General features: G+C 40.5%; 1 protein-coding gene across 1 annotated transcript in view; it reads right to left on the bottom strand.

Moving 5' to 3' along the window:
- Positions 1-26,756, bottom strand: part of zfhx4 (zinc finger homeobox 4) — a 107,799-nt gene extending 81,043 nt beyond the window's left edge. The window contains 2 exon segments of the mRNA XM_028435087.1: positions 154-2,662; positions 26,373-26,756. Of these exon segments, the coding sequence (XP_028290888.1) occupies positions 154-2,616 (2,463 nt within the window). The 5' untranslated portion in view covers positions 2,617-2,662; positions 26,373-26,756.
- Positions 26,757-27,967: the final 1,211 nt, after the last annotated feature.

Below are 27,967 nucleotides of genomic sequence, written 5' to 3'. Positions count from 1 at the left end.
GCTGATGCTAAACTTTGAAGCTCTGAATGTTATCGTCTACAAATCATAGTCATATATTTAGTGAAAGCTTTCATGAAAGCATAGTTTTACTAAATGATTTGGGAATTAAATATGGAAAACTCCTAGTGATTAAAAAAAGTACAATGGACCGACCTCACAGCGGAACGGCTTGTATCCACAGGTATAGCTTTCTCCTCTGGCTAAACGAGGGTGCGGCTGTCCTGTGCTGCAGTACACACATGATCCACCAGACTCTGGGTGTTTCTCCTTCATGTGAGCATCCAGTGTCTGTTGGTACTTGTAGTGCCAGTTACACTTTGGACATTTCAGTGTCTTGCAGGAGTTGCGAGAATGCATCATCGTCATATGGCCTCCCAGGGAGCGTGAAGATCCTAAGACAGTGTCGCACTTAGGGCACTCCACCCCACTACCCGGGGATCCTTCGCCAGGTCCTGGGGTACCAGGGGTTCCAGGAGTGCCTGGCATACTCAGGTTTCCCATGTGTGGATGTAGAGGACCAGGGGACTCGTCATCTCGGCGCAACATCATCATGTCAAATGAGTTGGAGGACGGCGATAATCCATCCCGTCCAGCCGTGCCTTCACTGGTTGAGTCATTGCTACTTTCTCGTTCTCTGGCAACTGCCAGTTGACTCTTTTCTATATCCATCTTCTCACAAACAGGCAGGGAGGAGGTGGAGGCGGGGCCTTTGCTGTCACTATTGAACTTTAGCACACTGTTGGAAAGGGGGGAATTACTTTGGTTTAAGAGAGGGAAATCTTTTCTACTGGTGCTGTTGGCCCGCTTGCCTAAGTTAATGGCCTGCTCCTCCTCCTCGTCTGCCTCTATTTCTACTCCACCACCACTGGAGTACGCGTCCTCATCCTGCTCTGGACTCTCTCCTCCCACTGTACCGGGTTCCCGCTTAATAGGCGGGTACTGGCTCAGGTCCGGCCCATTGGGTTGCAAAGTGCATGTGTCCCTAACGTGGCCTTTGCAGTCACTATCAGAGTTCCGAACTTCCAAGTTGCCGCCAGTGGCAGCAGCAGAACACCCACTGGGAGTTCTGCAGGAACCAGCCCCTACCCCGAGGTTTGGGTTGGTCTCAGCCTTTGGCATGGTTTGGGTTCTGGGGTTTTGGTCATTAGGGGAGCTGCTGGCACTACCTTTCAGGAAGGCAAAACCTGCCTGGAAGGAATCTGCATTTTCACCACTACTTTGGAAAGCATTCCACAAGCCGCGGAGTCCCGTATCTGGCCCTAGGAAGTTGGCAGGTGAGGGAAAGTGGGGTAGCACAGAGTTTTGGGGTTTTTTTGGTTCCAGAAAGCTTATAAGAGGTTCTTTGTCCTTGCCAATGCCCTGAATGATGGCAGAGACATGCTTGTTGCTCAGCAGCTTCTGCTCCTGCTCATTCAGGGTCATACGGTGGTCATGGACAGCATGCGTCACAAAGGAACGGCTGTAGCCAAAAGACAGCTTGCACAAGAAACACATGAGCACTGGCTTCCGCCAACCATCGGCCACACAGCCCTCAAACTTGGATAAGTCCACATTGTTGGGGACATCTTTGGACACGCAGGAGTTTTTGGCTGTACCATCCACCGACAGATAGTCTTTGTCATTCTTGTGGCGGAGGTCATAGACACGGAAACTGTGCAACACAGGACCAGCGCCCGCCAGCCCTCCAGCTGAGGTATTTGGAAAGGAGGGGTGGTCAGTCGCTAGGGATTTATTCCCAAGTGATGAGGCGATGTGGAAGGTGTTGATGATCTGGGGGTAGAAGGACATGGGTGCAACGGGCGTCTCAAACTTCTCCCCGCCTTGGCTCAGGCCACTTTGACCACTGCTAGCCTGGGCATTGGGAAGGGTTTGAGGGGACAGTAAGCTCCTATAGTTAAGAGCTCCAGGGAGCCCCCCGTGGTTGCCACGCTGCTCTTTGGGGTCCTCCAGGATGAAGGCAGAGCCATCAGGCTGGTAGATGATCTCACCGCTCAGGTTCTCAACATCACTATCTTCTTCCATCTCCATCTCGCTGTTCAAGTCCCCGACTTCTGCCGCACCCACCTCGCGGTCACCATCATCTTCACTCTCCTCCCCTACCATTCTTTCCACCTCCTCACCATCCTCTAGACCTCCAACAGTAGGCATGCGAGCATTGGGGCAGTGGTGCTCCATGTATTTTTGTAAACTGGAGAAGGAACTAGAACATTCGTTACAGGGGATCTCTTTCGCCGGTGCCACGGGGGATGTGGCAGGGGCTGAACAGTCCGAACCCAAAGCCGCACCTCCTCCCACTCCTGGTAAAGTCCCAGTAACAACTCCTTTGTTACTGGTAGTAAAGCTTTCTATCCGACTCTGTTCGGTTACAGGTTTGGTGGTTGCGCTGACAGTGGTCGGGGCGGTAGTGGATCTCAGTGGGCTCATTACAGGCTCTCCGAGGCCATTCTCCGGCTCTCCGATAGTGGCGAGTGACAACTGGTTGTTGGCGTTGTTGCTGTTGGCGACACTGGTCTCCATGGCGACGGCGGAGTTGTCCTCAGCAGCAGCATCCAGCCTCTGGCCACCATGTTCCTGCTGCCGTGACGACACCATAGGGGGAGAGTCACAAGTTGCCATGACAACCACTACATGAGGATCTCATCTCATCCAGCCCAACAGGGACCTAGTGAGAAATTAAAAGAGAAGGAGAAGATTTAGAACCTTTTTTTTTAACAACACACATTGTTGACCATTTCTCAGGCAACATTTACAACTCTATGATATATTCTCTTAATCCGAAATTGAAATACATTTAAATAAATGTGGTTTTTTAATATTGTAGGTCCCGCACAGTATTGCAATTTAGCTGAAATTGCTATTTAGAATGATAATTCAGTAATGGTTATAATAGTAATTATAATTGCAACTATAATTATAGTGCAATTTTCCACTTAGAAAGCAATTCTATTACTGAGAGATTGTTCTTGGATGCTTGATCAAAACTGTTAAATCTTGCTGGCACACAGACAATAACAGACGTTTAACCATTGTCTTGAAATGGTTCAATCTGAAAAGTAAGTCTTGAAATCATAAATATGAAGTTCAGGACTAAAAAAACATTCCCAAACTAACTATATGATTTTATGATTAGCGACCCTAAAAAAAGTGCCTGAGGTTATGAAAAAGTGAAGCAAGAAAAGACATATTTACATGCATTGTAAAGTCTTGATGTACCTCTACTATAAGACGAAAGATAAGTAGGAACCAAGTTTAAATTAAGAAATAAGCCGTTTAATTGCTGAAATACATTTGAAATAAAATGCAATACAGACAACAGCAAAAAAAAAAAAAAGGGGAGAAAAAGAGACGCCGTGAAAGAGCTTCCTTAAGGAATGATGTTTGGAATACCAGTGAGATGGTATCAATCCTTCACGTTTTCCATCGCACGCCCCACCTCCCTCAATCTCATCGTTTTTCACCACAACGAGAGTAGTCAGAAACCGATATTGGATGAGAATGAGGTTAAAGGCATTTTTTTAAGAACAAGCCCAACAGTCATGTGATTTAAAAATCAAAAGCCTTTAGTTAAATGAATGAAAAACAACATGTTACAACTTGAGAACCAGAGCTTCACTCTCCACTTAAAAGAAAACCGTGTTCTTGCTTTTTGCTAAATGAAACAAACGAGTGCAACTTGTGCTTGCCTGAGTCTTTTCATTTGATACAGTACGCACTCCTTTCAGATACTTGTAAATGAGCTCCCATTAAAAGGAACCTTTAAAGAGCCATGTTAACCTCTAACCCAATCCACCTGCTGCTTAATTCTCCCCTTCTCTTTTCCTAACGCTGCCTCTGCCTCACAACAAAGCTACAAAGCAATTAGAGGATTAATCCGGAACAATCCAGAGCTAAACAAAGCCAGTGGGAGGAACAGTAAAAGCGTGAGGAATGAAATCAAACATGTGTGCGACTGTGTTGGGCCTGTGCATGTATGTGCACGCACGCGCTATAATCAGTTCTAATCTGACATATCCCAGAGATGATTCCATGGGGACGAGCGATAGATTAAAAGAGAGAAATTATGTTTTTCCCTCTCTGCGTCTTACTGTGTTTCATTGTTTGTGAGATTAAAGGAAATGTAGCAAGAAGCAGAAAATGCATTTTTTTTAGTCCTTATCTGTTGGGCACGAATCCACTCTAACATAATACGACCTTTACCAAAATCAGACATATTTACAGTAAATCAATGGGGGTTTTTTTATACAAAACATAAATAATGAACCCTAGCTCGAAACACAAATTCAGTGCACTGATGAAGAAAAAACTTAAAATGTTGCGTCAGTGAGAATCAAAGAAAGCATATGTGTATTTTGTGATTTTTTTTTTTTTTTTTAGCCTGAGGCACAGATTTGGAGATAAAAGATGTAATTTTCCACACAAACACACACACACACACACACACGCTCATTCATTCATCTCATTCCCAATTGCAACCATCTGCATTTTAAACTGAAACCTTCAAAAACTATTAACAGCAATTAGCGGAACAACATGGAAAACACGAAAAAGATTAAAAAAAATAAAAGATAGAAAAACGATGTCATGCCATAAGAATTTATGGCATTACTGTGCAGACACATAGCCTGTTCCTTTTGCTAATTTATGTCTTGATTTTAGATAAAGAAGCACAGCTTGGTGTGACAGAAAAAATAAAACCAAATTATCCTGGAAGTAGCAAAACAACTACGGTACTTATTAAAAAGGCTTTTTTTTTTCTCCCCCTCACTAACTCCAATAACAGCCCATCAAGTATTTCACAATAAACCATCATTTAGTGCAGAAACAACCCACTCAAGCTTGTGCATACACATTCCCTTCTTATTTCTGGTTTTTTTTCCAGCGGTGTCCTCCTCCCACAGGCCTGTGTTAAATGTGATTGAGGGAAAAGCTGTTCAGAAGCAGTGGGTTTGAGAGCTAATGCGACACATACGACAGGATTTACTACTTGTCAGTGGTGTCATTCCGCCGCTTATTTCATTGGGGGGCAACCCCCCCTTTTTGAATTGTAGCTGCTCGGACATAAAACACTGTAGTTTATGAATTATGCATCTCTTTAAGTACAGAATTATGTCTTGTGGATAAGTCCGTGTTGTTAAAGCACTTTGCGCTGACATTTTACCGCTAACGCCAACACGTTAGCAGCGGTTTACAAGCCAACGATAACCCTAAATGTGCATTTTATTCTAACTGAACACATTTGTTTGGTCGTTTTAGGGCATCAACAACAAAGCACTAATATTAATTATGCTTTCACTGCGTCTTCTTTTTTTTAATTTTTTGCATACGTCCTCAAAGTTCCACAACAAGGAAGACTCATACAACTGTAGCTAAAAGGTCTATTAGCACAGCATGCAAACATGGTATTAGCAAGGTGAAATACGTCAACCTCATAGGGATTTTTAGTATTAACTGTGATCAAAAGTGACATAAGGTGTTGTATTATATCATTTAAAGTTTCACTGATGCCTGTAGCATGTGTTTATTGTCTATGTTTGGGTTTTTTATCTTCTTTTTGAGCTCCAAACCACATTTAGAATCATGAACTCTTTATTTTTCATTGAGGTTTGTTGTTTTGCTAAACTCCCACTGCTACGTTTGAGCTGAATCCTAATACTATTAATATTATTTTAAATCTTCACCATTGCTTCCTTCATAATTGCTAGGATTTAAACAGAAACAAAATGAGTGAAAGAACAAAGGGAGAGAAAGAGAGACGAACAATGAAGTCCAGGTTTTTCCACACGACAGTCACTGTTCTCTTCCTTTAACAGAAGAACAAAAGAAATGGCCACGGCCACTCCTTCCTCTATTTTTTTAATTAAGCATGTCCCTTTTGCTTTTGCACTCTCGCACACATGCACACGGACAGACACACACGCTAAGGTAATTAAAGTGGCAGATCAGATCCAGCGAGAGGAAAATAATAGCTAAGGAATGCCTGTTTTTGGACACTGATGGGTGAAAGGGGAAGAGGGACTTTTTGGCCTTTTGTTCCCCCCCCCCCCCTCCCCTATCTTTCCATCTGCTTTACACAAGCTGCTTTTGAGACAGAGGAACCATCCAAGAAGTATTATATTTACCTTTTTCCTCTCAATTACACTTTTTTTTTCTTTTTGACAGTCGAAACGTTTAGTAAATTTCACATTATACCAAAATGTATGCCCTTAAACCTCCAACTATCTGTTATTATTTCAGTCAGAACTGATGTCTTTCCACTTGTAAGACAAACTGACAAACCTGTAGACGCATATTTGCCACTGTGCTGTAAGGGTGTAAGAAAAAATCGATTCGCCGATATACTGTATATCGCGATATTTCACCGAGCGATTATCGCCTCGATCCAAAAAAAGTCCAAAACAATTTTTTAAATCATGTATTTTAACGAAAAAAAACGAAACATTTAACGGCGCTAACATATGCGTAGCACGTAAACACCTAGTTATCGGGCGTTTACGTGCATTTTAGCTTGGAAGTTGGTCATACTGGGCACTTCTATAGATGTATGTGGTTACTTTTTTTCTGTTGGAGAACCAAAAGTTATCTGAAAAACGCAATTTGACAGTTATTTTTGAAATTGGTAGTTGAATTACAGTTAGTTACCATTTACTTGTTCTCGCAGGTTTGAAAAAAATTAAACAAATTGTATTTCAAACCATTCTGTACTTATAGAGGTGAAATTTGTAATTATTGATAGCGCAATGTATTGTTTAGTATTGGGATATATCGTATTCTAATGTGCAAATCATGAATCGCATCATATCGTCAGATTTATGGCAATGTATACTGCTACGATGCTGTTCTATTTTGGTATGTGAGATTTTGAATCTTCGTCAGTTTCCTGCAATGAGTAGACGGCGTTTTTAACAACTTGCTGAATATTCACAGTTTTCGCAAAAACGGTGGATTTAAGCAGATCTTTCCTGTGAAAACAGCTGCAAAGTCCAACTTAGACTAACTTCTGTAAGTGGACACAAAGAGAACGCAAAGTCAAACAACAAAGTCAAAAAGTCAGCGTGAAACTATGGCTGTATGTCCATTTTTCTTGAGGTCTTCTAGAAGGTCGACTTTCCCTCCCAGCGTGTGGCCCCTGGGTCCGACACCAAATCTTCTATCAAAATGTCACCAAGCGTTAGCCAAAGACAAAGAGGAAGGACACTGTGAAAGCCCCTGCATCCATCTCCCACTGTCAGTGCCATGAATAGGCCTACTTCGGTCTAATTAGACCTGTTTATTTGTTGCCATGCAGAAATAGAGGGATGAGAAACGGAGTGGATGAAGGAGAAGGGGAATTATCTCCTTCCTCACAAAGCGAGAGGAGCCATCAAAGAGTGCTGATGCACGCATGCACAAACACATATGCACCCAATCACGGATGGGTGGGGGGGTAATGCTCTCTGTTAAGTCTTTAAAAGAAAGGACAGACACAGGGAGAAAATTGCAAAAGGATCAGAGGGGATGGGATTTTTTTAGTCTTTTTTTTTTACTTCTCTACCTCACAAAGGAATTTCCTGCAGTCCTTGTTTGTTCCCTGTAGGTGTAATATTAGACACAAGTCTGTAGATCTCCACTATGGCCCCCGCAACACCCATTTAGGTCCTCCCGTCCTCTTCCGCGTGTCTCACTGTTGAGCTAAAGCCTTCATTACCAAAAGACACCTTATCATTACAGCGAGGCACGGCTCAGACACCTAAAGCCTTACTCCATTTAGCACAAGAATCTTGTTCGACAAATTACCAAGCCTCGGAAAAAAATGCCTTTTAGCAGATCAAAGTCAACATCACGCCTTACATGATCAATGATCTTGGGGTGGAGATGTAGGAAACCAAAGGTAGAGAGGCTTTGGATGAGGGGGGGATGAGGGAAGCTAATGAGGGGGGGGGAATCCAAAGGACGGAATGGGGTCTTTTTTTTCCTGTTTCTCCAGCAGGTATGCAGGTTTTATCCCTCAGGTTGGTGACAAGTAAATTGGTCTCATTGGTTCCTCAGGTAACATTACACCAGGTTTGCCTTCAAGCTCTTTTTTGATACATCATTGTTTTCTATTATAATGCAAAGAAATAGATGTTTTTACAAAAGAAATTGTGCGGGACAGACGAAAAAACACAATTGTTGATCAAACAATAAAACCCCCGAGTTACCATTTATTCTGGGGGGGTTTTTAAAGCAAAAAAAAAAAAACACTAATGGACTCTATCTGATTTAGTGTCAAATTACACCTGCCTGTGTCCCAACTTCAACCAGAGGGACTTGAAGCTCTCGTCATTGTCCTGCTGTCACACCAATGCAAACCCTGACGCTCAAAATAGCCATTTTGCCTCATCTCACCTGGATTAAAGTTCTTCCAGTTCTCTTTTGTCATGTTGTATCCTCTCTGTTTTTAACACCTTTTAGTTCAATTCATCTCTCCCCCACACAATTACACTTTTAGTTTTAGTTGATTTAGTTTTATCTTACCAAGGTATTAAAAACTTAAGGTTAACCACAGGTGCAAGGAAAGTTATGTTAACACATTTTTAGATCTTGATTGTATTTGGTGTTAATGTCATTAATCATTAATATTCTCTGTAAGACAATAACAATTCTTGATTTCAATATTTTTCAAAGCAATAGGGAGCCCTTGCAAAAGAGTCAAAGAGCCACATGAGGCTCCAGAGCCGTAGGTTGCAGACCCCTGGGTCCGACTGCCAGTTTATCTCCTGCTTCTTAGAGGCTGCGTTTATTGGATTAAAGACAACTTTGACTGGATTTAAAGTCTTTTTTACGAACGGACTTTGGTCTGACAACGTCCAGTCTAAATAAACGCACAAGTCTCCGGCCCTTGAAGAGGTAATATTCTTTTAAACTAAACTTCCAACTCCAAACATGAAAATAAACAGTCAAACAGTGCTGCTGCTGGGTCACAGTCACCACTTACTGCCCTCGCTAAAGATTTTTCCAGCATCAAAGGAAAAGCCAATCTACATAACTAATGTCTCCATTTTTATTTTTTTAGTTCCTATTCACCCCCCCCCCAAAACTAAAAACAGCAAAAGAAGGCAGCGAGTGAAAAAGAAAAAATGGGGATTTTTCTTTTTGCTGGCAATCTGGAAACACTCTCTAGTTAATTAGGGTTGATTGGAAATGAACCGCACAAACAAAGGGCGGCTTATGTCTCCACTATTATGACTGTGCACGCGTACATACATGTGCACGGGGTGGGGGTGGTGGAGGGGGGGGGAGCCACCTTAGAAGTAGAAGCTTCACAAGGCTCTTCCTTTTAGCCCCCACCTTCACTTCACCCCCCCACCCCAACCCCTTCTCCCTCCGATTAAGGGAATCCACCACTGAAGAATGTGTGACGACCTCCGCTGCCAAATAGCAAAAACTTCCAGCCCCTGACGCCACAAAAGGCAAGAAGGTAATTAAGTTTGAAAGAATAGAAGCACTGCCGCAAACAATGCGCCAGTGTCCATGGGGAGGGATATATGTGTGTGCATTTGGGGGAGATTGGGAGTAGGGGGGGGGGGGGGGGGGGGCTAGGGGCAAAAAAGAAGCCATTAACATTCAGTGGCTGGGTGAGAGAGAGAGGAAGGAGGGCAAAGGGGAACTTTAGGATGGCCTTCTCTCACTGTTTTTCTCCATCGCAGCACGACTTGTCCACTCGTTCTGTTTATTTATCGCCTTCTTTTCTTTTTCTCTTAATCAGCCTCACATCTGGGATCCGTCGTCACCTTCTCACACCATAACTGAGTTGCTCTTATGGGTACTTGTACTTTTATTGAGTATATTTCTAAATCAGTAATTTTACATGTACTTAAGTACATTTTTAAAAAATAGTTATTTGTTTCTACACCCAACAGTCACTGAGTAAATTATTATTATTCTTTTGTTTTTAAATGACCGACGGGACATTGTGAAACTACACAAAAAAACTAAATGACCAGACAACAATCAAAATGCATCACATACAGTACCTCATAGCCGACCAATCAGATTAAACGTAAGGCACCTAGAGCTGGGCGATATCGACCAAAACTTATATCTCAATATTTTTTCTCAAAATGGCGATATATATACGACATAAATCTCAAATAAAGTCAGACCAGAAAGACAATTCTGGGTTAAATTTGCTGATTGAAAATGCCACATTGGCAGATGTATAAACACACAGTTGCACAAAATGCACCAGTTTTGGCTTTTTTCCCTCTAAGGGACAGCACGTGTGAGTGAGTTCTGTAGTGTGGCTTGTTTAGGGGAAGGTGTGGGTTAAGACGCACTCAGAAATCGATTTAACTTTAAGTCGCAAAAGCAGCAAAAAAAAAAAACTATAAAAAATATAAATATCAATATATCAATGTCGTACTTTTCTAAATTGCCAAAATTTAAAACTCGATCTCGATATATCGCCCAGCCCTAAAAGCACGGCGCCAAAACATCATTGAATGCTGCTCATTTTTGTTTTTTTATTTTGAATTGAATTCATTGGTGTTATTTTATAAATTTAAAATAATTGTAGATTTTGACAAACCTTCTATTTTATACAGATGCTGTTGTTAAAAATAAATTAAGTTCCCATTGTGCAAGATCTGGTCTGTTCCTTTTTAAGTTTATAAATGAGATGTTTACTGTATGCAAGGGAAACGTGGCAAGATTTGTTACCAAAAATACAATTTTTTTACTTGTACTTGAACATTTTATGCATATATTTTACTATTTCAATCAAGTAACAGTACTTCTACTTGAGTCGGATCTATCAGGACTCTTTACACCTCTCCTACAACGTTCCTCCAGCTATAACGTTCCTTGTTTGTGCTCCCTGTGTGCGCATTAACACACCCTTCTTTCTTTTTCTTTTCTAACCAGCTCTTGATTAACTGTTTTGCAAGGCTAAGTTTGGTACTTTGCATATATGCTTGTGCTTGAAAATAGACCTAGCCAACACATGCTGGTACACGCTCATAAATGCACGCAGTTTCCCAGTCGGCTTCCAATCCCAGAGTGCTCTGAGCAAACTAAATTAGCATCATACACACTCGTGCATTTGCACACACGACAACAAACACCTGAAAAACACAGGGTGCTTTCATGTTTCTCAGCAAAAAAAACACACACACGTGCATCCCCAGAAAAGTCATTTAACTCAATTAGCAGAGAATGTCATTTTATTTACAGACTGAGTAATTTGCAACACACATGCACAATTCCTGGACCGTTTTAAGCAAACTGTCCCTCTCTCCCACGTGGTTGGCTGGTGCTGAGAAAGGAGTATTCATTGCTCATGCTTGTGTGTGTATGCGTGTGTATCTGAGTGTGTGTGTGTGTGTGTGCGTGCATGTGTGTTCAGACAGCGGAAAGATCATGAGACACATTTACGTCATATGAGTGAATCAAGAGAAAAACCGCCGTTCATTCCAATGAGGGACTCATGGAAGACCAGAGGTTGTGTGAGAGTCACAGGTTGGAAAACAGCGACAATAGGTCAGAAAAATGATCGACGGTGGGGCTGGGCGATATATCAACTTTTCTATTTTGGTGATATAGAAAATAACAATGCATATATATATATACATATTTTTATAGCTTATTTTGTATCAAAATACTTGTTTCAGGAGTCGCTGCTTTCAGAAAAGTGTGAAAAGCAAAGTTAGCGTGATTTCTGAGTGCGTCCTAACCCAGACCTTCACCTAAACAAGCCACACTACAGAACTCACTCACACGTGCTGTCCCTTAGAGGAGAAAAAACTAAAAGTGGAACATATTGTACAGCAGTTTGTTAATAAATGTCCCAGTTCCATTGTGTATTTTTTCCTCCTTTTGTTGTTATTTTGTTGTCCTATGTATTTTTGTAGTACTTTTGTGTATTTTTTTGGTAATTTTGCAGTTTTTTGTGCATTTTTTCCTCCTTTTGTTGTTATTTTGTTGTCCTGTGTATTTTTGTAGTACTTTTGTGTATTTTTTTGGTAATTTTGCAGTTTTTTGTGCATTTTTTTTCTCTTTTTGTGTATTTTTGTTGTTCTTTTCTGTAATTTTGTTTTCCTATTGTGCATTTTTTCTCATTTGTGCCTGTGTGGCCTTTTTCATCAGCAAAATTAACCCAGAATTGTCTTTATTTGAAATAAAATCATTGAGATGGTATTATATTGTATATTGAGATTTTGAAAAAAAAGCATTGACATTTTTTTCTCAAAATGGCGTAATACGATAAAAATCTTGATAATTTTAATGCCACACAGGCACATTTACGAACAAATAGTTGCACATTATGTTCAACATTTGGCTTTTTCTCCTACATAAAGGACAGCACGTGTGAGTGAGTTCTGTAGTGTGTCTTGTTTAGATGAAGGTCTGGGTTAAGACGCACTCAGAAAACCATCAAACTGTTCATGCTGTTCTGAGAAGTAGTGAAAGCAGAGAAACTAGTATTTTAAACCAAAATAGAGAAATTATATATCAATATAGGCGATATTGTTACTTTCTATATCACTGAAATAGAAATCTCGATATATCTTGAATCTCAATATATCGCCCAGCTCTAATCAACAGTCAAGGTCAACACAACCTATGTATGTGTGTGTGTGTGTTCAACTCCTGCACAGTCAACCATAACATGTCGCCAAACTAATTGTTATTTTGTGTGGCGTTATCTGCATCGTTTCTCGTGGATTAGCGTTAAAATGATGACTGCTTAATCCTTGATTTGCCTGTGCTAAATAAATATTAATCTAGCCTGCTCATCATGCTCTCGTAAGGTACAACGTACACAATATGAAAGGGCTTAACTGTTACATAAATCACAGCCTTATCTTTTGGATGAGGGACAAAACACACACACGCGCACGCACGCATACACACCTCCTCATTGCAACAATACTTCAAGTTCCAGGGAAAGGTACAGTGGGATTATTTCCTCAACAGAAATCATTAATCCGACTAAATACAAAAGGTTGGATCTGAAATGTTTTTTTTTTATTGGGGTGTGGGTTCGAGCAGTTGTTTTCAAACTTTTGGCTCTTACTTCTGAATCCAAGATCATTTCCATCATCTTTATTATGTTTTTTTAAAGTTTTAACTAAAAATAAACATTGTAAAACTTCATATTTTTAATGATATTGTTTTTCAAGTTGTGAACCCCTAGGGGTACAGGTACCCCCATTTGGAAAACACTGGGTTATTTATTTGTTTTTGTTTTTCATTTTGAAAAAAAAAAGTAAAAGAAAGACAAAAAAATGCTTAAAAAATGGGGGGAAAAAAGAAAGAGAAAGAGAAAAAAGAAAAAAAAAATTGTAAAAAAAAATTAGAAATTAAAAAAGGGGGGAAAGGGGAAAAAGGAAAAGGAGAAAAAAATGTAAAAAAAAGAAGAAACAAAAATGGAGGAAAAAAAGGAGGAATAAGGGAAATAAGAAAACGGGTGAAAAAGAAAATAAGAAAAAAAAAGTTAAAAAAGAAAGAAAAAAATTTGAGAACAAAGAGTGAATAAGGGAAATAAGAAAGATAAAGAAAGAAAAGAAAAGAAAAAGAATAAACACTAGGTTAGACAATAGACGCTCTATTATAAACTGTCCAAGAAAAATCGGTCATAGTGTCGTTTCATGTCGGTCCCTCTCTATTCCTCCTCGCAGTAAGTTCGCCTACAAATGACCACAGGGGACGTGAAAAATGAAAGCTTGCCTTTGCTGGACATGTACGCTGCTGCTCACATGCACACTCTCACATGCACGCGCACTTAAACTGACAAGGCTGTGGCAGTAGAGCACAGAAGAGGTTAAGCAAACACTGTCCACGTCAGTCAAGGATAACAGACACTCAGACAGCAGCCTATGACGCAGGCATTTCGTTTCCACCTGGCAAATAATAAACGGCTGCTTATTCATTTTCAACCAACGCCGGCTTCAAAATAACATTTTTCAATTTACCTGGAACTGATAAGAGATGTTTCCCCTGTGGAAACCTTTAGTCAAAGTCAGCTTTACTGTTGATTCTACTATATGTACAAGACATGTGGAGAATAAAAATGACTGATCTTTGCCCACAATATTTACACATACAAACACGACAATGTAGATTATTTAAAATATAAACGCAGAACAACAACAATAACAACGCAACAAGTATTTACAGGGAGTGTGCAGATATGAATATGAAAATAACTATGTACAGATATGAATATAATAGAATTTTGACAGAAAATATTGATTTAGTTTTAGTCAAAATGTAGTCAGCAGGATTATTTTAGTTATACTTACTAAATGACATTAATCGACTAAAATATGAAGCATAAGAATTTATATTAGTTGAGGAAAATATCAATATATTTTGATATAGTTTTATTAATTAAAATTAAACTGGGCTTTAAGCCTTTATTCATCATGTATATATGTTGTTACACATATATATTGAAATTTGTCCTCTGCAATTTACCCCATTCTTTTTTTAATTAGTCATAATCTAGTTATCACTTTAAAAAATGCAGTCGACGAAAACAATGCTGACAATTTTTTTGTCGACAAAATGAACATTATTGTCGTAAACTACAGTTTTTAGAGAAATAAAAATCAACATTGGTGATCATGAGTTCTGACTGGATTTTAGTCACGTGACAAATTTAGATTAGTTAAGGAAAATATCAGTATATTTTGACGTAGCTTTATGTATTTTATTTTTTTAATGAGTCACAGTCTAGTTAATGTCACTTAAAAAAAAAACTACCATGAACATTTTTGGTTGCATTGTTTGGTTGTTTTTAGAGAAATTGATTTGAATCCCATGTGACAAAAATATTATTTATTTGTAATAGTTAAGGAAAATGTCAATATATTTTGATATTGTTTTGAAAACAGTATCTTGGTCTAAAAAAAATAACACCATATAGTTGCAAACTATACATTGTCTTATACAAAGTTATTGTTTAGTAGTTTATAGAGAAATAAGCATCAGCATTAGTGACCAAAACCACATAATCATGACTTCTGATTACATTTTAGTCCCATGTGACAAAATGAGATTTTGTTTGTATTAGTTAATAAAAATATTGTTGTTTTTTTTTTAATTAGTCATAATCTAGCTATTGTCACTTAAGAAAATGTAGTAGACCGCTGACCATTTTAGTCAACAAAATGAACACTATATAGTTGCAAACTATACTTAGTCTTAGAAGAAGTTATTGTTTGGTTGTTTTTAGAGAAATAATTATCATCATTGGTGAGCAAACACCTACCGGTAGTACACTGAGTTATAGGCTTTCCCCTCACTGTATTTTCCTCCAGCTGTGTTTTTGCTGCTCATCTCAAATGCTAGTTATTAGTCTATTATGGCGTGAGCAGGTAGGGACAACTCGTCTCTACCACCTGTCAGAGTCAGCTGATTTACGCTTGCTTAACATGTGCTTATCGTCCACTAATAACCACACTAGACAAGAAGAGGCAAAAAGAATGCCGTTTTTTTTTTTTTTTCTCACATAAACCAGGTACTAATAAAGACATTTCTCAGACATACATGGCGACCTTCACGTGTTGTTTTGTTTTTTGTTCCACGGGGGAATAATAAAGTTTAAAGTTCAACCCCCCCCCCCACCCACCTACTGTTTTCCAAAGACGGAGCTTGGTGGGACCTGAGCCCTGTTATTATCTTCATAAAGCTAATCATAGGGCAGGTAACCTGACTGACGCCACAAGCTATGTGCCCCTCACTTAAACATCTCCTGAGCACCTCTCTGACACGCCACAAAAAGACTATTAATGTCGAAACTTTTCAACAGGCAAATAGGCCCGCCTTCAGTTACAATGGAAATGACACAAATGAAGAGATATTAAAGTTACGTATGGGAGGTAAAAAAAAAACATTTAAAAAAAGTACTTTTTAAGGAGTCCGAAATACTCGTGACAGGCCTAATTTCTCAACCCGGGGAATTACTAATTAACTTAAGCTTTCAGCTCTCTATTTAATTAGAGAGGTCTCCAAATGAACTTTAGACCAAAGCCATTTACTTTTTTTCTTAAACAAACCCACTGTTTCTGACAGCTGTTGTGAGTTTGCCCTCTTCTCACAGAATCCACAAGGAAAGCACAGTTGGTATTCAAGCCATCGTTCAGACATTAACTTCTTTTTCTGGTTAGAGAGAGAGAGAGAGAGAGAGAGAGAGAGAGAGGGAAAAAGTTTGAAGGGAATAAAATAAGGGAGCTATTGAGTCTAAAAGTGTACCTTTTAATTTGCCTTTCACAACAAACAACTGCCATAGGTAATTAGAATCTGTAAAGATTAATGTTGGAATATTCCTTTATCAAATAAACATCATGTCACACACGTCTAGGGCTGAGCTGCCCCGGAGGTAATGCAGATGTAACAGAGCCAAGATGTTAGTGTGCGCTGTGCAGAGGTGTATAGTCAAGAAATAAATGTACTTTGTTATAATACTTAAGTAGTTTTGTGATTTTTTAGCACTTTTACTTTAACTCTACTCCTTTTTAAAGTAAAAACAATGTACTTTTACTGCTTTATGTTTATTCTTGCCACCTTGTTACTCGTTACAAATTAAAATATGTATACAAATAACCTAAACGTGAAATAAATAGAACAAGGTGGGAACCATTTATGACTGTTTTGCTTCTTTTTACGCATACTTTGAAAAAAATACTTTACTATACTTGAGTTTAATTTTTCACCAGATCCTAGTTTTGATATTTAAGTACATTAAACTTGAGCTGCTTTAATACTTTTACTCAAGTTTTTTTTTTTTTTTTTTTTTTTTTTTAATAGGTTACTTTCACTTTTACCAAAGTCATTTTCAGTTATGGTATTTGTACTTTTACTTAGTTATTATGGTAACACTTTGGTTACCCTAACCCTAACCCAACTAGATCCCTCCACCTAACCCAAAAATGCCAACATAGCTCTAAAGGTGTCATAATTTAGCGTAAGGTGTCGTAAATTAGCAATTTTTGTGTAATTTAGAGGAATTTTTGTGAGAAATTGCAAGATTTGTGGAAAAACTGAGAGTTCTTTTCACAATTGACTGCATTCATGCCATGTGATTCAAGAATCAAAAATGCAAAGTTGGTGAATTTGTCAGCCTTTATGTATAAAAATTCAAGTGTTACCATTATTTTTTTCAGGTACTGTAAACACTTTTCAAACAAACTTTCTATTGGTGATTATATATGTTTTCTGTCTGTGTAACAGGGGAACAACGCAGTCGCTGTGTATTCACAACCGTTCGTGTCTTTTAATCAACAAAAGCGCTCCAAAAAAAGGTGAGAGCGTGCAAGAGAACATAAGAACTCTGGACCATCCATCACTACTACGTTATGACACTTGTTTAATTGCAGCGTTCAGGACAAGGGTCATTCTCTCACAGCACCTTCCAAACTCTTTTCTATATCTGCTCATCTATGTTGAGACAAATGGTGGTAAAACTCCCCTCTTTATTTAGTCTAGGTGCACGGAGCTGATACATCAGTGCAAAACTAACACTGGTAATACCTGCAATTTCATATACAAGGACATTCCAGTGCTGCATCTGCTCTTCTTCTTTTCTGTCACATTGAAAAAAAAAAGTCTTACTCTAAACTTTCCTTTTTTATATTCTTAAAAGCAAATAATTAACAAGTATTCCACATATGCTGCCAAGCCAGACTAAGCAGTGAATATTTGAGGAAAGGAATAAAGTTGGCTGAAGCGTCTTTGGAGACACATGTTAGCTTTTATACGAGACAAGAGACCTGATGAAAAATATAAAAAAAAACTCACATTTTGTACTTTTTTTAAAGGATTTTACTCACAGATTCGATTCGGGTTAATCCTGCAATAATAATAATAACTTAATAATAGCAATTTCCTCACTATACTGTTTGTTTAGGAGCACGAGTCATGCATAATTAATCGTGCATTTATTCCCTGACGAGCCCTGCCAATGGCCTTGAAATCTATGTGATTTAGCCTCCAGGAATATAACACACGAGTCCAGTCACATTCCTCCGATATGCATCCATGCATAGAGCATGCAGATGCTCACAGACATACAAATTGATAAGTGAAGGAAAGGTGTTCTCACAGGCTCTCAGTGTCTATGGCAGAACTGCATCTTTGAGTGATTCTTTGTCTTTCTTGAAGGTCTATTATTGTGCGTGTCTTGTGACCGCCCTCTTACGCATTTTCAATCCACGTCTTTGTCTTTGGCCAGCGAGGAAGAGAAAGTATAATTTGTCATGAGGTGTCTCGCGCTATTATGGCGCTTTTTTTTTCTCAAACCTGCAGAAACTTTATCATTCATCGACTGTTTTCCTTTGCCTTTTTTTTTTTTACACAAGATTGTGGTTTAACTTCCACGGGATGCAATGGCTACGCATATTGTTTCGAGTGTTGTTTGTTCTACCTCAACGACTGTTATAGCACTAAGAATTCTTTGGAGAGCAATCGATGCGATGTAACTTTTAACCTTTTGTAACGTGTAATGTTTTGTTGGTATCGACAAAAGAAACAGAACCTTTTTTTAAAAAATACGAGTACAGAACAGAGTGTATGTGAATGTACAGAAAAGTGTTTAGAGTTCCAGGCACTGGACGTGAAGGGCTGAGCAAGTGTCCTTGAACGGTATCAACGATGGAGCTAAAAATGAAACAGAAGCTCTCAGGTACTTGTAGGAAAGAAAGGATAAACATACACAACTGGTCAAAGGGTGCATTCATCAAAGTGCCCCAATTGTTCACTTTTAGCTTTCTTGGACATCTGATTGACTTGTCAACAAAAGCAACATATGATAAGTTACCTAGTCCATTGGGAAGAGACAAAACATGAGAAAAGTCGCCTCACATCAAACATACCGAGACATTTGAACAGATACAACTGTTCTTTCCCCACCTGACAACATCCAACCTCCTTCCATAACCTTTTGTACCGTGTAATGGTCTTTTTTGATATTGACAAAAAAAACAGAACCTCTTTTTAAATAGGAGTGTAGTACAGAGTGTTGAATGTATAGAGAAGTATCTAGAGTTCCAGGCACTAGACGTGAAGGGTTGAGCAAGTGTCTTTGAATGGTATCAACGATGGAGCTAAAAATGTAACCAAAACGCCCAGGCGCTTGCAGAAAAGAAAGGATAAACTTTGCTTTCTTGGACATCTGATTAACACGTCAAGGAAAGTAACCTATCATAAGTTACCTAGTCCATAGCTCAGATTCAGTGACTAAACATCAAACAGAACTAGCATTAGAACACACGAACAAAACTGTTCTTTCCCCACCCTACGACATCCCACCTCCCTCCATTTCCACTTTGAAGTAAAACGAATAAACACATTATTGTAGATGAAATACCCAGAGCCATGTTTTCCATGGCTAATATCCTGTACGAGATGGCTGATTCAAAATAGCCAGGAGAGCCTGAGAACCGGACAGAGCACAGAGGGAAGAGAAAAATCCCCTTCTTTCTATTTTCCCTTCAGAGACTGATGAAGGCTGGGTGAGATGAGAGAAAAAGAGAGAGAGAGAGAGAGGAAGGGAGAGCGGGAGGGACAGACATGGACATAAAAAGGGGGAGAGAGAGTGAGAGCAGGGGTAGTAATGCAATCCGTGCTGGCCCTGGCCCAACAGCAACAAAAACATTTAGATAACCGTGCTTAATAATGAACGATGTCAATGAAGACCAAAAATTACATTTCCTACAGATAACATGCCTCCTTGCCATAACAGGGCCTTCCAGCCATGTAATGCTCAACAGTGGTGGTGCAATGGAGTTTACACTCTTTAGGAAAGGTCCTAGAGTCGGCACTTTTCCTGCTTGTAAGATAATAAAACGTGGTAAAGCAGCTGAGGGAGACGAGTACAAATGACAACTCAACAAATCAATCCTCAACCGACTCTTCCTGTGCTTATAACACTTTCGATAGTGAGGCTCAAACGATTATCAATACACACCATGAGAGCCACTCATAATATAACTCCACACACACACACACACATAACGCAAGGATCACAGCAGCACACTTGATCCTCACAGGTGGCGAGGGTCACAGCGAGAATGCCATACCCACCTTTCCCATCCGCTAAGCACTCACTTCCTTTCATGCCAAAGTCTGTCAAGTTGCTCGAGAGGGGAAGAGGCAAGAAAAGATGAGATATAGCGTGGAAAGGAGGCAGAGAAAGAGAGAGGGGGTCTTTGTCTGCCTCCACTCAGCTCCAGCATGTTTCCTCCTCGGGTCTGGTTGGGATTAGCATATGAAAGGAAAGGGAAGGCGTGCAAAAGGTCAAAGAAAGAGGATCCTGTCCAATGAGAGACAACAAAAACAGGCCACACTGGCCTTTGTGCTGTTCATGTTCTCCACCACCCAACCTCACGCCCCTCCCTCGACCCTGGATCATTTCCATACACCAGATGCAATAGCGATGATGATGGTTGATCATAAATTACTTGCAAAAGTCGTGTTGGGTCATATAGGAGTCACGACGGCAAATTTGAGCTGTGTCACCACCCTTTAGGAAGCACACACACACACACACAGCTACATACAAAGCACACCTGTCTCACCATTTCACAGTTCTTGCTGCTGAGATGATATCCGATCAAATCCTCTGCAAACATCTCAATAAAGGAAAATGTAAGTGTAGTGTAGCTTAATTTAATCCACCAAAATCCACTCCTTTCCTTCTACCTGAGATACATCCAGAACTGTATACTCCAGTGCTTTAGGAATGCCGTTTGGTATAGATGAAGGTTTATGGCAGTCTATTAGCATGTGTATTACTTCTAATGACAACGTCCACCTGCTAGCATCCCCACAAACTCCCCAAAAACACCCACACCAGAGTTTCCACTGGATTCTCTCCAGTAAACACACAGTCCAGCACCAGCAGTGGCCAGAGACACAAGGACTGGAGCATAGGGAAGGAAGAGAGAGGGAGGGAGAGGGATAGAGCATTTTATCTCTCTTTCATCTCTGTCACCCAGTCAAGCGTTCAATGCCCCATTCAACGCCTGCCCAGCATTATGCAAAATAATGCTAATCCCCTTCCCCATGCTTTCACACTTGTATAAACTGCCGTTCCTGCCTCTGAAAAGCAATTATATCAGTTTACGTTCCTGTCAAAAAACAGGATTAGCATGGAAGTACCCGTAGCTCCGACTCGACCCAATCTCTATCCACTTTTGGCTATCGGGAAGCACACAACACTAAATGCTTGTCCATGTCCAGTCCACAACCCCCCACTTAGAATTCCTGTTGTGAGTTTGTGGGCAGCCGTAAACGTGTTGTAATCAGACCTTTTAGAATATTTTCAGATGCTGTAACTTATTGCTCCTAGTTTTGAGCCAGAAATCCCAGTCATTTAGATTGACCACAAACAAATCATCAAGCTACGTTGCTACACGACACCACAGCAGCAGTTGTGACACGTAGAGAATGACACACGAGATACACAAATGGACTGTTGTTGCTCCCTCTGACACATTGGTTCCACATGTGCGCAGCGGCCTTGCCCGTGCACTTGTGACTATGCAGAAGAGGAAGGGCAGAAGAATATTTTTGAATATGCAAATGTAAATACAAGCGGAACATGTGTCAATAGAACACATTGTGAACTGCTTTCGTCTGGACAGTCGGGCATGTCTTCTTTTTTTAGGAGAGGGGGTGCATGGGTGGGGGGGTGACACCAATCCCAACTGTAGACAGGTCAGGGACGAGTGACATTAGTCAGCATAATTAGCAAGGTCGTCATGGTGACTAATGAAATTTGGCAAAGTGGCCAGCCGCTACCTAAGTCAGCTAGCTGGTTTAGCACTAGCAAAGGAGTTGGGGGGGGGGGGGGGTGTAGCTCTGTCTGTTGGCTTCTGCTCCTGGCTTGTTGCCTTACACAACCATTATTCTCCTTTCTACTGCGGTGGTACAATAGAGTCACTTGTATCACAGCCCGATACCCACCGGCAGTGCAAGCTCGCCGCCTGACAATTTGCATATGTTAATATAATTAAGTGCTAATTACACTAAAACTCGCATATTCACAAGCACCCTCCCCGGGAGCTAGCGAGACCCTTGATCGTGTTCCAAGTCTTTAACCCTCCTCCGTGGCTGGCTTTAGTGTGCGTGTGTGCGTGTGTGTGTGACAGTGAGAAATTGTGTGTTAGCAATGGTGCCCCAGGGCTGACACAGGAGGGCCCCCCTACACCGTCTTTTTGAGACACAAATACTGAGCTGAGGCAAACTTCTAGCTTCTACCCCATGCAGGTCTTTCAGAGCCATGAGACCATGACACTACGACTGTAGAAAGTCACCTCTCACTCCCAGGGACACACCCACCCACACATTTATTCACTCACTGAACTGCTGCACCCTCCCTTAACAACTGCATATCAGATGCTACAAACAACTGTTTGTATGATTAAAATCCGAAAAAAATGGGATATTTTGTGAGCATTATTATCCGTACAAATGTGTTATTCGCAGAATCTTTCAACAGAATTCAGGTGACCACTACGACAGCAGGTAATACATTATTTTTGGGTTACCTAAAGCTTAGTGTGTATGGATCCAAGTGTGTAGGTCTGCCGTTTTGATAATGAACGACAGACGGTTGTGCTTTTCACATCATAATGGCCGTGAATCAGGGAGGAAGCCAAGCGGTCGTGCAACAATTAGAGTCCTTTTGTGCCTCTTCCTCCGTCTCTTTTCTTGTTTTCAGTCGCTGACACTCTACCTACCTATCGAGAGTGCGTTAAAAAACAAGTCTACTCTGCTCTGCTGCTGAAGGCTGAATGGAGCAGATCAGAAGGGGCTGAGTGAGTGGAGGGAAACTCAAACCAAAGCACTGATGCTTTGCTGGACACGCACGTACACACGCACGCACGTATGCACCAGATGGTACAGGAAGGAGGATTAAACAAACACACATGTCCACACACACACACACACACACCTATTGGGCCAACAGATGCCTGCGAGAGCACCGTCTCTTAATGAACGTCTATTGGGAGTCAGAGAGGGGTCCGAGCCTCATTTAGTTTGGATTCAAAATGAGATGCAGCATTATGGCGACGGTAATAATAATACGCTCCTACCTTCCCCAATAATAATAATCACGCGTGGGTCATTGTGTCAAAGTGATTCATTTTCTTTCACACACACACACACACACACACATATATATATGCCACATGTTATTATTACACAGTAGAGTAAATCTGTCCAATGAGAGCTTGTAGATGGGCTTGTAAAAAAAAAAAAAAAAAGAAAAGGAAGGAGAATATGTGGCTGTAGCAGTCCATCCAGCATGTAGTGAGCTACACAGCTTGATGGAGCATGACGGCTGGTAATACAGGTTTGGATGTAGCTCTGCATGTGTCTCATTGACGAAGGGGAGGGGTGGGTGTGTGGGGGGGTGTTCTCTTTCACTAATACCTGCTGCTCGGATTACCACCTTAAGTATTCAACCGGACTCATATTTTCCCTTTCTGCCTTTTTAGCCAAATTGGCTGGTCTTTACAGTGTAAAGCACTGATATAGCTCTCATTACTAAATAAAGGCCTATGGAGGAACATTAAAATGCAGCAATAGCCTTGTTGCAAATCTCCTCTCCTCTCCTCTCTATTTCTTTCTCTCTTTCTTTCTGCAGCGAAAGGCTTCTAAATCACCCAGCCTCCTCTATTAGACGGGAGACTTATTGAGGTAGAAACCATAAAAAATGAAGAAGGGAAATTTAATCCCTGAAATATTGATTTGCACATTAATATCAGATAGGCAGAGGGCAATCTAGCCGGGTGGAAATGACACATTGTCGACCCCTAGGAGAGGCCTGAGCCAATCTTCTAGCTGCATGTGTCTTGGACCCAGGAGTTATAGGACAGACTCAGCCCCATGTCTCCCTCTCCCATCCTCTCCTCCTCCTCCTCCTCCGCCTCTACGTACTGTCGCCTCCCTCTTGCCCCCCCACCCCCTTCTCTCCCTTCATCCGCACCCTTAATGAAGGCTGCAATGCTGAAAATGCATTAGCTTTTAATAATCAAGGAGCATTTTCAAGCCAACAGCTATTGTCCTCCTAAGGCTGTCTGCCCATCTTTCACACTCTGTTTTTTTTTTTTTTTTTTTTCTTATCATCCCTCCTCTTCTCTGCTACGACTGTTGCAAACAGCTTAACGAACATGATGAGATATACACAGCCAGTCTTTGATAGTGCTAAGACACCAAGTACAAGACAAAAAAAAGAAAAACAGCAGGCTTGCGCTTCTGAAAACACAAACCCTAAAAATAATAATAATTAAAAAAAAAATTTTTTCAAAATAATCTAATTTGCAAGACAAGGGATGGGGGAAAATGAAATTTAGTTGTTGTTGTAAAATGAGACAATAGCATCATTAACTGATGAAATTCCCTGCAATTAGATGAGGAGGCCATTCGGACCTGAAATTTCAGTTTTTCATTTTCATATTTACTTGCCATGCATGTTTTTGAGGAATGCAATAAGAAGAAGTGACGAGAAGGATAATCGATTCCTGTATAAAATAAAGATAACATCTTATATTAACTTAAATTTAAGACATAAGATAATTTAGGATTTAAATCAATTTTAAGATTAAAAAAAAAAATCAATAATAATAATAAAGCATGTATTAGGATTGATATGGCAGTACGAGTAGTCCTGATTAAATGTGTGTGATTCTACACGAAAATCCCTTACTTTGATTAATATGTAAGCGTTCAATAATTCCTCTAAATTTAAAAAGGATAATACATGAGACAAAGGCTGATTTAATGCTCTCGATTTGGAGGAATAAATATGCTCCAAAAAATGCAAGAAAGGCTTATCAAAACTAGGATAATCTAACAACAGCAAAAAAAAAAAAAAAAAAAAAAAGGGTCACCAAACCAAACGTATTGGCGCAACGATTACTTTGAGTGTGTGTGTGCTCTTTGACACACACACACGCACACACACACGCGCACACGCACACACACACACTCACACACACACACACACTTTGTGCTACGTTTACGTACCCGGGTTGGACTGACTGGACCCTTAGCCCTGATGTTGTGTGTGTGTATGTGTGTGAGTGTTTTTTTTTTCTCCCCCCTTTTCCATGCAATGCTGTCACTGTCGCGTCCCGGTCCATGCCAAGTCTATCCACACACACACACACACACACACACACACCTGAGAATGAGCCACATCTGCACCCTATCCCATCTAAATCACCTTAAAACAACACTAATCTACACCTTTGTATACATGTTTTATTCATTCCTCCAAAACCACAGACAATTTAAGCCAATAAGTGGAAATAAACACACCCAAAGCCCCACTGAAGTAGCATTAACCATTAAAATAAAACTAAAATGATTTTTAGTGTTGTTGTATTTAAGCATATTTAATGTGTATTCACTGTTTACACATGCCGATGTTTGGGTAAAAAAAGAAAGAAAAAAAAAAAAGGACCGGGGGTTGGCTCCATCTGTAGGGACCCTCCGTGCTATTCGCAGCCCAGCGATCGCGCTCCCTCCCGGGCGACGCAGACACCCACGCCTCGGTAAAGTGGGACCACTTCCAAAGCAGCACAACAAAAGAGACAATAGATCCTAAATTCACCTTAACTTCACTATTGACCATTCAATGGTGTTACTAGACTACTACTTTACTCATTTGAAAAGATTTGCACTTCTTATTTAAACATCGTGAACGCGTTGAAAGGTGCAACAAAACGCGATGTTTTAAAAAGCGAGATCTGTGCGCTGATGTCCAAACCATGCAAACACTGATCAGAAAGCTAATATGTCATCAAATAACGTAATAATAAAGTGTTATAAACAGTAAAGCCAGATCCAGGGGGAGGAAAGGGAAGGGAAGAGGCTGAAAGCGGACATGTCCGAGGGGATCGGACTCCTGGAAGGGCTGCACCACATCCGCAATGCAAAACGCACCGAGTAGAGAGGACATTGTGTCGAGTGTTTGACACTGTGTGCATCTGTTCACCGCGTAAACTCTCCAAATACCATGCGTAAAGTTAGTTTCAAAACGCGTTAGAGGCGCAGGTTTCCGCGGACCCATGCGCCAGGAGGACGCCTGTAGCCCTCAAAGCCGCTCGCCTGCACCGCTGCCAAAGCGCTGGACTAGTTCCACTATAACATCCCATGGATCCGCTTTTATTCTGGACGAAAACATCTCCCAGCACCTGTTATCCAAACCTCCCCGGTGTCAAAGATCCACCAGCGAGATAGATAATCGATACCCCGAGCCCCGGATTCCACACACACACATACATACACGCACACCCCAAACTACTCAATAAAAGTTAAAGGGAGAGGTGGAAAGGGATATATATATATATATATATATATATATTTAGAGAAAAAAAAAAAAAAAAAAAAAAACTTACTTTCTTCCCCCTCCAAAACCGTCACCTCCGCGTCTCTTTTCTGTTTAAAAGCTGTCACATCCAGCGGTTTGCGTGGATAACAACAAAAATGTAGGAAAAAACGGGGAAAATTACAGTAATCCTCCAACTTTATATTGTGGAAAATGGGGTAAAATCACAAAATGTCAAGCGGTTTTTTGGAGAGCTATCCCTTATTTTGGTTCCGGTGGCGGTTGAAACGACGTGTCGACGGGCTGCCGTGTAGTTTCTCTTGTGGACGGGGTCGGGAAACGGAGGAAAGGAAATGAAAATCCGATATGTCTTTATTCTGCTAATTATTATCGTTTTAGCCCTGTTTAAAAAAATGGCTGATTAAGTTGAGTGCGCATGTCTTTGTGTGTCTATTTCCCGATATGCACTCTGGGAATGGGTAGAGAGACAGAGAGAGAGAGAGGGGGAGAGAGAGAGAGAGAGAGAGAGAGAGAGAGAGAGAGAGAGAGAGGGAGGGAGGGGGCAGTAGAGGGACAGAGAGAGAGAGGGAGGGGGAGAGAGAGGAGAGAAGTGTAATTAGTGAGTTGATCAACAGTCTCCACATTGCAAATGACGCGCACACGGAGCCCTGGCGGCCGTGCAGCTCCATGCGCGTAAAAAAAAACCCTTTTGTATGCTTTTACCGAGCAGCACATCACATATAGAACAATAGAATTACCCCTCCACTTGAAAAATCCATCACAACTACATGGAAACAAGATCTTTCTATCAAAAAGTCGTTTTTCGTGCGTAAAAACGGACAAAACTTGCCTTATATCAATGTTTTTTTCTTCTTCTTTCTCTTTTCCGTCCCTGACTGCTCTTCCATGCCCCATTGCTTTCTTTTGTGCATCTCATCTGCTTGATTTTTATTGATCACGAGCATACAGGTGAATCATATTTTCCCAGAAGTGCAGGCGGAACCTTCTTCTTTTTTTTTCCTCCAGCAGAAGTGTTATAATTCCAAAAAGACAGACATTTATTGATTGTGTTTTTCTGTGAACAATAATCTGCATAAATAAATAGATACAGACACACCTGACTATTTTATTAATGCAAGCTATAATAATAATAATAATAATAATAATAATAATAATAATAATAATAATAATAATAATAATAACACTATTGCTGTCCATTCACTTCAGCATCTTCCTCTTCTTTGTTTACGGACATGTTGCATATGATGATAAACAAATAAACAGCCAAGCTTTAAATAAATTTAAAAAAAAAAAACCAAAGCCACAGAGTATCACTACTGAGTTATCCGCCATATGTTACAAAGTCATCTCAGCCCTTTCGGGACCGCCGAGGGCCCCCGAGTGGGTTCAATAGAGCCAAACTGCAAAATCCAATACAGGGTCATGTGAAATCCCCCTCTCTGTTCACAGCTCACTTCAGTATAGGCTTTACATTTAGTGTCCCCTGCACTCTCCTTTTTTGTGGCTCCATTCAGTTTCTCCATCAGTTTCCATCTGCTTTTGAGCAAAGGGAATACTTTGCATGGTCTCAATCGAGGAGAAAATCAAGAGATTTTGTTTGCCTTCGTGGAAGGAGAAAAAAAATCGAAGCTGGGGGTGATTTGA

The sequence above is a fragment of the Gouania willdenowi genome, chromosome 20 (genome assembly GCF_900634775.1).
Source record: "Gouania willdenowi chromosome 20, fGouWil2.1, whole genome shotgun sequence".
In the NCBI taxonomy this organism is placed as follows: Eukaryota; Metazoa; Chordata; class Actinopteri; order Blenniiformes; family Gobiesocidae; genus Gouania; species Gouania willdenowi.
The sequence above is the reverse complement of the archived record's forward strand: the minus strand, read 5'-3'. Positions and strand labels throughout refer to the sequence as shown.